The 11,897-nt window shown below is 47.4% G+C and overlaps 1 protein-coding gene and 1 non-coding gene across 2 annotated transcripts; both read left to right on the top strand.

Moving 5' to 3' along the window:
• The first annotated feature begins 4,699 nt into the window (after window positions 1–4,699).
• Window positions 4,700–9,565, top strand: LOC123123725 (wall-associated receptor kinase 4). The gene is made up of 4 exons (XM_044544303.1): window positions 4,700–6,824; window positions 7,046–7,552; window positions 7,816–7,959; window positions 8,045–9,565. Exons 1-4 carry the CDS (start codon window positions 5,924–5,926, stop codon window positions 9,316–9,318), a joined length of 2,826 nt encoding a protein of 941 aa, XP_044400238.1. The 5' UTR covers window positions 4,700–5,923; the 3' UTR covers window positions 9,319–9,565.
• A 181-nt stretch (window positions 9,566–9,746) lies between these two features.
• On the top strand, window positions 9,747–9,828 carry TRNAS-CGA (transfer RNA serine (anticodon CGA)). Its single transcript has one exon. It is a non-coding gene; the product is annotated as a tRNA-Ser (tRNA).
• Window positions 9,829–11,897: the final 2,069 nt, after the last annotated feature.

The following is an 11,897-nucleotide window of genomic DNA, read 5'->3' as shown; positions in this document are numbered from 1 at the left end:
AAGGCAGATGCATGCACCGTGTAGAGAGCGCACTTGTCCTTGCACCCACTCTCTCCGAGCTTTAATATTAACCGTAAAATATCATCAGTCAGCATGTTGAGCCTATCTTTGTCGTGCAGTCGCTGCAACATAAACTTTGGATCCATTATTTAGCTGCCGAATGTACTAAATTTAGAGATCACCAAAGGAAAATAATTACACAGATGGACAACAAGACTATACTCTTGCACAGGTTTGGGTGGATTGGGAACTGCACTTAACTTTTAGAAGGTGTGTGATGGAAAGCACTCTAAAAAGATGGGAGGAGCTCATCAAGGTGGTCGAGCCAGTGTGCTTGTCTGATTCCCCAGACCAGCCAGTTTGGTTGCTAGAATCATCTAACAAATATTCTGTCAAATCATTTTATAAAATGATTAACTTTGGTGGGATAGTTTCTGCTATCAAAGATGATATTTGGAAAATTAGAGTTCCACCCAATATTCATGTTTTTCTCTGGTTGATCTACTACAATAAGAGCTTAACTAGGGATAATCTGGCCAAGCGCAGACATGTGAATGACATGTCGTGTGTCTTCTGTAGTGAACCTGAAACCATCCAGCATCTATTTTTTGATTGCATTGTTGCCAGACATGCTTGGGAGGTGGTAGCTGATAGCTTTAATATTTCTGCACCTGAATCTTTTGAACTGTTGTCTTCTTTCTGGAAGAGGAGAAAATACTGTGAAGCTTTAAATATTGTCACTGCTGCTACCTTGTGGAGCTTACGGCGATTTCGAAATGACTTTGTTTTCCAGAGGAGAAGATGGCGAAGTATACGATGTGTTTTGGACTTGTTGGGGGCAACGATCAGGCAGTGGAAAATCTTATGTTCAGAGGCTCAGGGTGCGCTTCTTCTCCGGTGCTTAAGTCTTTTGGATCATCGAAGAAAGGAATTGCTTAGGATCGCGTGGCGGTGATGCTGCTACCAGGGGCGCCGCTGGGTGATGCTCTCTAGTTTGCTATTTTAGCTTATTTGTGTCGACTGGCATGTCTGTCACCTGGTTATGTACCCTAACTGGACCTTCTTGAAACTTGTAATAGGGCAGCTCAGTCTTTGTTTCTTCTGTCTGTGGCAGCTACTCTCCGGTTGCCGCAGAGCGCTGTTAAACAGTCTTATGTTGGTTGCCGTTTTGGCTTGGCTTAATAAAGTTGGGGCGGGGGAAAACCCCTTTTCATTCAAAAAAAAAGGATATACTCTATCTAGCGTTTATCACAGAAGAACAGTACAAATCTTCCATTGTATAAAGGCATACTTGACAATTGAGAAGGTTATCACTAACTTGGCACTGAGACACCACAGATTGTTGCGAGTAAGATCAACAATGTGTTGCTCAAAACAAACACAAGCCATGGCCATTTGAAGGTGAATCAAAAATCGGTTGGTACACAAAAATGCTCCGTTTAAGCAAATGAGAAATCTCCCCGTGCCCATCACGGCACACTGGAGAATCGGCACAGATTGCTTTAGGTTAATTATCGTGAGATTGAGAAGAATAAGTGAACCAGATTGTCTTGGTAAAACACAACAGCATAAGTAACAATACTCGCTGCAACACCACGTACCCCTTTGCTGCTCTCGTGAGGCAGACGATTAGGGTTTTCGTTGCCTCCTGCCATCCAGCCAGTGGGCTGCCTCGTCTCCCGTGGCCTTATGGCCATGGAGACGCAGCGGATCTCAATCCTTGCCGACGGGAGGGCTTCATTTTTAGAGTTTGTTTTGAGATTTGGTAGGGTTTGTGTCCTGTTTAGGAAGACAAGGCAGCGGCGGCTCCCTGAAGATGAAATAAGTTTCTCCCTACGTAGTCCCCGTTTCAATGATGCTTCTAGCGATGCCGGAGGGCGTGTGGAGATTTGTCTCCGACGGATCTCACGTGGTTTGGTCGGCGTTTGTCTTCGATATTCGATCTTCATTTGTCTATGTTGGTGTCTACAGGCTGCATCCTCCAGATCTACGCTTCTCTTCATCAACGGCGGTTGTTGTTTTGGTGCATTGGTCCTTTGGGACCTTAGCATGACGACTTTCCGACTGTCTACTACAATAAGGTTTGCCCCGCTCCGGTGATGGAGGGGCGATGACAGCGGCACGCCTTCGGCTCGCTTCAGTGCTTGTAGTTGTCGGTATGTGGTCTATCGATTTGGATGTAATTTTTACTTCTGCCCATTTTTGTACTACCTTGACAATTAATGAATAGATCGGAAGTTTTTCCCGCAAAAAAATTACTATACCCACCCTTACTATGCTCTGTTGTGCTAACCAGTTGCGGAGCTTCTCATGGGCCAACCTGGGGTATTTGGCCAATATTTCGAGGAAAATTGGCCCAAAACATATATAATTCAACCCCCCCTCCTAGAATTCAGCCCAAGCGCTGCCGCTAGTGCTAACCCGGGCGCGGATATGTGCCGCCTGTATCGACACCGACGCACAGCTCGCCTACAAGGAGCCCCAACTGGCTCGGCCCAGTTACCACTTGCAGTGTCACGCTGGCATCCGAATGATGTAGTGCGTGTTTTTTGTTTTTCCTTCACATTCCTATTTTTTTGGAAAATGCTATTGTTCAGTCGGCGGATAACACGCACTACGTCCATCGCCTCCTATGTCCAACACGTGTCCTTGTCCTCTTATCCTTTCCTTACGTATTCTCCGTATCCTTACGCCCGCTCGCAGCCATGGCTGCTGCTCGAGCACGCACGCCCGAGCTCCACTCCAGTCACCATCAGCCTAGTTGCGCCGCTCCAGACTCCGCTCTCATCCTCCATCGTTGCTCCAACCGGGATGCTTTTTTATACTTTTCGCAACAACGGCTTTGTTGCAAAAGTACTCCCGTAACAATGACTTTGTTGCATAAATTTCTTAATTCACACCGCAAACGACATCATCTTTTCATTGAAAAAAAATTCTGCAACATTATTCATGTTGCAAAAATCCTCCCGCACATCTATGTTGCAAAAAAGGTGAAGACGGAAAAAAAATCCGCAACACCATCTTTGCAAAATTCCTCCCGCAACATCATGTATGTTGCAAAAAATGTTGAAGACAAAATTAAAAAAATTCTGGCAAAAATAACGCTTCGGTGGTTTTTCAACAAAGTAATTGTTGCAGAGCCATTATTAATGTTTCAGGAAATGTGGAGGCTCATGTGCAACTAAAATTCGGGAGGCTCATTGCTCTGTTTTTCACACGGGTGTTCATGTTTCAGAGTGGAACAGAGCTAGTGTTTCAGGAATAGGATCTCACCGAAGATTGTTGATGGGATCTGCTCGATGGAGCTTTAGGAAACACCACCGAAGGACTTGTGAACCAAGTGGAAGATCCAGCTCGCGGCGGAAGCCCCCCGGCGACACTTGGAGTTGAGAAAGATGGTCGCGCTCGTTCTTCAAGCAGGGGTCCTCGGTGAGCTGGATTGGCGTCCGATCCCACCATCTGGCGCGCGATGTGGTGTGCCGTGGAGGTCCACCACGCCGGCGGCGGCTGATTTTGCAGTGGTTGGGGGCGGCGCCGCGCTGGGCACAGGTACATCCGGGCCGGGACAAAGCGCTTGTTTTTGCAACACGTCCGTTGTTTCAGGAATTAATGAGTGGGGGAGGCGACCGAACTGCGTGCTGGGAGATCGATCGGACGGCTGCGCGCGAGTAGATCGAACGGCCATCGAGGTGGCGAACGTACCGCGCGGATTGGCCGGTGGACGCGTAGCAGCGCCCTATTTTTTCCTTTTTAAAATTTTTGCAATTTATATAAAATTTGCAAAATGTTAAACGTTTACCGAAAAATGTTTCCTGATGTATACGAAAAGTGTATAACGTGAACGGAAAAAATAGAAATGTTTATCATGTATAGGAAAAAAGGTTAATTATGTGTATGCAAAATGTTAATCATGTGTACGGAAAATGTTTGTGACCTGGCCGCCATCTTTGCCACCATCGCTAGCTACGTATTCATAGAGATCCTGTAATCTTCGATGGCACGCCTGTGTGGGATGTGGAACTCCAACGAGGGGTCTAGCGCCGTTCTCGATGGAGACTGTGCTTCATTTTTATTTTTTTTGAGGCAAAGGAGACTGTGCTTCATGGACCTGTACTTTACTCACGGGGTGTAAAAAAAGGCCCTCTAAGTGTCGGCCTAGGCCCGGGAGTTGAAAGCCGACCTGGCTGCCGCACAAGGGCATCTTGATGGGCCGGCCCATGCACATTGTAGCCTGAGTGGAGTGAGCAAGCTACTGTGGCTGCCGATTTACTGCAGCGAACCCGGGTACTACCGTAGCAAAAAAAAATTGAAATTGTTTTTAAACACGAACATATTTTGAAATTTTGAACACTTTGTGCAATGCAAACATTTTTTGAAGTTCAGAACATTCTTTGACTTCTTCATTAGGCCAAATTCTTCAACTTCTTCTTATTCTTCTTCTTCTTCAATAGTACTATATTTCATCGGAAAAAAAGTTAGTCAATTAATATAACCTGACATCATCAGTATCCTATGACTAACATTGATCTCTCATTTTAGCACCTTTTTAGCACGAGTATATATTTTTGTTTAGAACAATTGATTCGTTTTTTCTTGCGGACAGTCTGGGCCTCGACGGTTGGAAACACATGTGGCCTAGAAAGGGTAACGACCTTAGTCATCGGAGTTACTTTGTAATTTTTTGAATATTAGGCTCAAATCAGTGTACCTGTAATTTTTACGAGTACGAATAAAGTTACAAGTTTTAGAAAGAAAAAAATTGTAACTATGGCGAATGCATTCGCTTGTGGGCCCACGTTGTCGCTACCAAGTAAGGACGGTCGGCAGGAACCGAGGGGAAGAGAGAGCGCGCGCGTGCCTCCGCATTCCGCCGAGCAGCTCGCGGGCGTCGGCGCCCACCGGCGGCTCCTCCTCCGATGGTGGCCCCGCGTCCGGGTTAGCGGTTGGCCTCCTCTCCCGCTCGCGCTGCTCGACCTGCCTCCCCTCAGTCAGGCGGGTACGGCTCGGCGTATCGCCGCCGTCCGCAACGGCAGCTTCCCGGACAACGCGGCCGGCCGGAACGGCAGGGCGGGAGCAGCGACGGGGCGCGTGTTGCCTCGCTCGTTCGCTCTCGGCGATGGCGCAGGCAAGCAGCGACCAACGCATTCTTCTTGGATGACTATCCGCATCTTCTCCGCCACAGGTGGGTAATTTCTCCCAACACATCACATCGCGTCTTCTTCCTAATAATTTCCCCCATGTGAATTGTGAAACCGTATGTGTGCAATGTAAATCTTGCCTTCCTCTGCACAACAGTGGCTGTCAACTACTAGCACAAGTCACATGAGTCTTGCACAAGCTTGGGCACCTTCATGTGTCTTTGATGCTGCATCCACAATTTAGTCGCCTTCACAATCGGCGTCGTCCATCGTGTCCATCTTGCCTTCTTGTGCACCAGTGGCTGTCAACTACTAGCACAAGTCAAAAAAGTCTTGCACAAGCTTGTTCCCTGCGTCGCCCAAGCACAGATGGCGTTCCCTCCTCCATTGATGAATTGTATGAACGTTGCTAGTTCACATATGACGGGGTTCCAAGAAGAAACAGAGGTCAGCAAGTCTTGCACAAGACCTCACAAGTCAGCAAACCTGTATTCAAGATGTTGATGTATGGCACGCACGCAGACCGCCAATTCATGACCAAGTGGAATTCCCTGTTCTACTTTTTGACACATGTATGGTGGCGTGCTTCGCTCGGTTGTTGACAACGCATTCTAGAACTTATTATATGCGCGAAAGTCTTCCAGAGTTCCCACGGGAGAGGGCGGGAAAGTCTTCCGGTTTCTCTGCAAATCACATCTTTGATAGGCTTCTGATATACAAAACAGGGAGGGTGCTCTGTTCTCTCCCACCTTTTGGGTTCTACAAACAAAATTCTGTTAGCCAGGATGAGGCCGGTGCTGTTGTTGGTGTGGTTGTGGAGCTTGGCACCCACTGCCATGAACATCAAGGTGGCACCTGCAGTCCCTGATCCTCCATCTGCCCCTAGCCTCGCGCACTGCCCCAAAACCTGTGGGGATGTGAGCATCTCCTACCCCTTCGGCGTCGGGCCAGGCTGCTTCCGGCAAGGCTTCGACCTCATCTGCGACACCACCACCAAGCCTCCCAAGCTCTTCCTAGGCAACACCACCACCCAGGTGATCAGCCTCTTCCCTTCAGGAACCGTCCTTGCCTCCATCATGTACACCATCCCCATGGTGCCGGGTGTTGGCACCTACAACCTGTCTTGGGAGTCTCCAGGGAGAAACCTCAACATTGCGACCTACAACTACCTGGCGTTCCTCGGCTGCGGCATCGGGGTCTACCTGTACCACCCTGACACGGGCGATCTCGTCGGCCACTGCACGGTTAAGTGCGCCTCCATGGCGAGCATGCTCCTCGTGACGGAAGGAGGAGGGATCTGCAACGGCATGGGCTGCTGCACCGTCACATTCCCCGTGCCGTTCCGAGGCTTTAGGGTGACCATCGTGAAGAACAATGAGACAGTACCGCAGCCTTTTGCTAATATCACCATCAAGGCTTTCTTGTCATTCCGCCCGTATATCTTTAGTATTGCGGACCTGTTGTCTGATAAGATAAATGCGAGCACTGTTGGTGCCTCCTCTGCTGCGTACCTCTCGACTGTGATCACAGATAATCCCAATTGTGCTAAAGCTCGGTCGGATGATAAGACACGGTATGCCTGTGGCAGTAGCAATTGTGAGAATGTGGCAAATGGAGGCTACTATTGTACCTGCTCTGGCAGTTCTGATGATGGTAATCCCTACATTCTTGATGATTGCAAACAAGGTACTCAACCTCCTTCCACACCTAGTCTTTTTCATTTGTTTGCTCAACCAATTATATGAATTATGTTTTTCAAAAAAATATGAATTATGTGATGTGTTAAGAACATTCTGGAAATGATAGTCAGGGACTTGAACAAGAAATGGTGTATAAAGTGCTTCATTTGTTCATTGATTGTTATCTCATTACATATGTTTGGTTACTGATATTTCTTCACTTAACAGAGTATAATCATACCCTCAAAATGAACTGTTCTAGATCATGTGGTAGCACAAACATTCCTTTCCCTTTTGGGTTTGAACCAGGGTGTTATGCTACCAGGAGATTTCAACTGAATTGCGCATCCAATCGCACTCTTATTGGCAGACCACCTGTAAAATATGAAGTGACAAATATTTCATTAGATGATGGACTGCTATATGTTAATAAGCTTTCAGAGTTTGAAGATGCCAACATGAATTATCTATCAATATACTACGGTGGCTCTGGATATTTTGGTCAGCAACTAGTATATGGATTGGATAAGTCTGATTTATCTGAGGAATTTGGTGTCTGGAGGTGGTCTGCGGCCAATCTGACATGTGAAAATGCAAAAAACGACAGTGCATATGCATGCCGTAGCGCGAATAGTGAGTGTATTGGTGTCACACATGGAAAACTCTACATTGGTTACCGATGCAAGTGCTCTCCTGGCTTTGAAGGAAATCCTTATGTCCAAAATGGATGCACAGGTATGTGTTCCTGTAGTTCAGTGGATTCTGTCTTATGGTATGCGGCAAACATATGGAGATTTAACATGAAATTCCGAGAAAAGTGACATGTTATCCATGGAATTTTATGGCATGTTGTTTGCAGATATTAAGGAGTGTTTAGTTAGTACTCCCCTGGTCTCATAATATAAGAATTTTTTTGACACTATCAGTAGAAAGCAAATAGGACCACAAAAATGATAATATTATCCACTCAAGCTTACATCTTAGCATTCTATCTGCAGATATTGACGAGTGCCTGATACCCAATAACTGTAATGGGGCATGCTATAACCTGAAAGGAAGCTTCCGTTGTTGCCCTCACGCTACATCTTTTGATCCTGTAGGAAAACAGTGCACTCCAGATAAGCGGCAAAATCTTATTTTGGGTATGTCAGTGCTGTTCGCTGTCTTGTGCATTCCCATTGTCAGAAAAATAAAACAAATCTTCATATGTTGCAATTACTCATGTAGGGGTTTCTACTGGGATTGGCAGTGGTTTTGGAGTGCTAGCTCTTGCACTGGGTGTGATTATACTAGTGAGGAGATTGAAGAGAGGCGCTCAAAGGAAAATCCGAAGGGCATTCTTCAGAAAAAACAAAGGCCTGCTCCTGGAGCAGCTGATCTCATCCACCAGTGAAAGCGTCACTCACAGCACAAGGATATTTTCCTTGGAAGAGCTAGAGAAAGCAACCAACGACTTTGACCCGACGCGTGTCCTCGGGCACGGAGGCCATGGCACCGTCTACAAGGGGATTCTATCCGACCAGCGGGTGGTGGCCATCAAGAAGTCCAAGATGGTGGAGCAGAGCGAGATCGACCAGTTCGTCAACGAGGTGTCCATCCTGTCCCAGATCATCCACCGCAACGTGGTGAAGCTCTTCGGGTGCTGCCTCGAGTCCGAGGTGCCGCTTCTCGTGTACGAGTTCATCTCCAACGGCACGCTCCATGACCTCCTCCACGGCGACCCGGGCACCAAATGCTTGCTGACGTGGGACGATCGTATCAGGGTTGCTCTGGAGGCTGCAGGGGCGCTTGCCTACCTCCACTCGTCCGCCGCGATGCCGATCTTCCACAGGGATGTGAAATCTGCCAACATACTCTTGGATGAAAATTTCACCACCAAGGTCTCAGACTTCGGCGCCTCCAGGTCCATCTCCATCGACCAGACTCACGTGGTCACCATCGTGCAGGGGACGTTCGGGTACCTAGACCCGGAGTACTACTACACCGGGCAGCTCACCGAGAAGAGCGACGTCTACAGCTTCGGCGTGATACTCGCCGAGCTCTTAACGAGGAAGAAGCCAATTTTTCTCAACAGTCTTGGTGAGCAACAGAACTTGTGCCATTACTTCCTTGGACGGCTCAAAGACGAAACCGTGATGGATATTATTGATTCTCAAGTTGTGGAGGAGGCCAGCCAGAGCGAGATCGACGAGATCGCGTCGGTCGCCGCGATGTGCTTGAGGACTAGAGGCGGACAAAGGCCTAAGATGAAAGAAGTGGAGCTAAGGCTGCAACTGCTGCGAGCTAGGAGGCTGCCTGCTAGAACACACAAACAGGAGCTGCGAAGGGACGGCAACACCAAGCCATTGTTGTCAACTCCAGTGAAGCCCAGATCTACTTCTGTGGCCATGGCCAAGAACGTTGAGCTTGGCATCGTCGCTGATAATCCGCCATCGCGGACTCTCACGAGGTGCTACTCCATGGAGGAAGAGATGGCAGCTTCATCAGAGTTTCCTCGTTAGATGCAGAATCTGTTACGAAGAGGGCTTCCCCACTGCGCCCCGTTTTGTTTATCGAGACTGTTGCAGCACCTTGATTTTAGTTTGAGGGTATCACAATTCAATCCCTGTAACTAGTAGTAGTGACTAGTGGTAGATAGTGGAAGAATGTGTTGATGCACAAATTCAGTGTAGGAATGTGTACACGAATATTCAGTGTAAGAATGTCCACACCAGATTCAGTGTAAGAGTTTTATTGCCATTTTTTTTACCCCTCAAATTTTGGTAGCCAGGAATTAACGTGTGTACAGAAAAAGAATTTACTGTTGATTTGCTCTACTGTTTAGCTGATGAACTGGAGCGTCTGTCTAGTTTGGGCATCTTGGTTTCTGCCCAGTGTGGATCTAAGGCATTGCATGAATAAGATTAGTTCTGTTTCACAGGCATGAGAGGTCGATATGTCCGAGTGGTTAAGGAGACAGACTCGAAATCTGTTGGGCTTTGCCTGCGCAGGTTCGAATCCTGCTGTCGACGTTTTTTCTTTTCTTCTCCGGATAGCATTTTTTCTTACTCCAGAAGATCACTACAAATGTGCAGCTGCGCAGGTTCGGATCCTGAATTTTCTAGCCTTCTTTTATTTCTTCGTAAAATAAATTTGCTATTTCAGTAGTATTTTCTAGCCTTCTTTTATTTCTTCGTAAAATAAATTTGCTATTTCGGTAGTTTCCTGTAGTTCATAATATGCTGTATTAAAACTTCTTTCATAATTTGCCATGTTGACGGTTTTATTTTGTTCCCACCTAAAAAAATGCATTTTTATATTCGTCATGCTTCTAAATAAAAGTTTTGTACCTGCAAATGCAATAAGCACAATGTCTATTTTGGAAGAGTTATGAAATATTTGTAAGGCATGGTCTGCACTATTGTCTTTGCTCTCCCTATGGTCAAAACCTCGTTCCGTCCCTGTATGTGGCACACGACTATAGTGGTTTGGTTGGAAGTCCGAACTTGATGCAAGGTTATTGGGCAAGGTTAACTCCAGTTGAATGCCTAGCAGTGACCTCGATCGATGTCGGCAACGACAATGTCCTAGGACGTTGTTACCCTTCTTGGAGGCGTCGTTGTTGAGCCCACTCACCTCCTTGGTTGTTGGATCTCGAGCTCTCCGGGTGAAAATCCAAACTTTCGGTTTTGACTGAAGTGGGTGACGACGTCTTACCCGTCGCTACCCCCTTGGGGGCATCGCCTTGGTTGTCCGGTCTTCTGTCTTGCTCGATGGTTTGTGTTGTCTTATAGTTTTGCCTTCTGCTAGGCGGGTATGCGGCCTCGGGGCCGGTGTGGAAGCCGAATCAGCGGCTCCGGAGAGTGCCTTTGTGTTGTAGGTGTCAATTCTGGTCTCTTGGGTGGCAGAGTCATCGACTCGTCTGGTACGTGGCTTTGGGGCCAGTGTGTGAGCGTTGTTAGGTTTGTATGCCGGAGCGGCGGCTCCGGATCGTGTTGTAGAGTGTCGATTCTGGTTGCTCGGGTGATGGAATCGTCGGCTCGGTGGGGGTGCAGCCTCGGGGATGGTGTGTCTGGCATAGTTGTATATGTTATCAACCAAATTTTCTTGTTAACTAGTCAATTTTCTTCTTTTAAATGAAAAGTCAGAACTCCCGCTGGTTCCTTGAAGGAAATAGAACCATTTCCTCTATAAGAGAATGGTTTTCCCAACCAAAAAAAGAGAGATAGAATGGTTTCCATTACTTTGAAAACTGAATTCTTATATTAAACTCTAGCTATTGCACTAAAGAAGAAAAGAACTCATAGATATCTTTAAGATCATCACTCCATTTGATGGACCGTTTGCATTGTCCGGACACCCTTGTTTGAAGAGTTGGGCACGTTTTCTCTCCTCTCGCCCTAAGTGTGGGCTGTGGAGTGCCCGCCTCAAAAGCTGGGCTTGTTGTGCAATGGCGAGCCAGCCTTCACAGAAGAAAGAGAAGGCGTAAAGTACATACCCTCTTTCTCTCGGTGAACCTTTTGAAATATCAACGTGCTAGTGTGACGCCTAAACATTCATGCCGAACAACTTCGATAAAAAAACACTCATTTCTTGCAGGGATAGAAATTACACTTGTCGCAGACATGAAACGGAAAAAAGCCACTCACACAAAATAATAACTGCCCCAAACGTGCGCATCTGGACTTGGATTTGAATTTGAATTTGAAATTCTGCTATTTATAAAAAGTTAAGAAAACCACCGGTGCGAAATGCCGTGTTCTCCAAGCACGAAAACGACCAGCTTGGCGCACCCGACCCAACTAGACCCTCCACCATCGCATCAAACCCAGACCGCAGGAGCAAGCAAGGCAGCCTCCACCCCTTCCATCCCCCCGACTTTCTCCCCCCATTTGCGTCGCGTCTCCACCCCACCTCTCCTCCTCCCCGTTGGGCGACGGGCTTGCTTGCTTGCCAACCGCTGCGCCCGTGGCGTGGCCGGCGGTGGAGTGGCGGGGGGGGGGAGCGACGCGGGCACCGACGCGTGAGGCCGTGGTCGTGGCAGCTTTGTGACAACCTGAGTTTGCATATTTGTGTTGCATTCTTTTTAAAATTCTGAAGG

Source organism: Triticum aestivum, chromosome 5D (genome assembly GCF_018294505.1).
Source record: "Triticum aestivum cultivar Chinese Spring chromosome 5D, IWGSC CS RefSeq v2.1, whole genome shotgun sequence".
NCBI classification, from domain to species: Eukaryota; Viridiplantae; Streptophyta; class Magnoliopsida; order Poales; family Poaceae; genus Triticum; species Triticum aestivum.
This window is presented reverse-complemented; position numbering and strand designations above follow the sequence as displayed.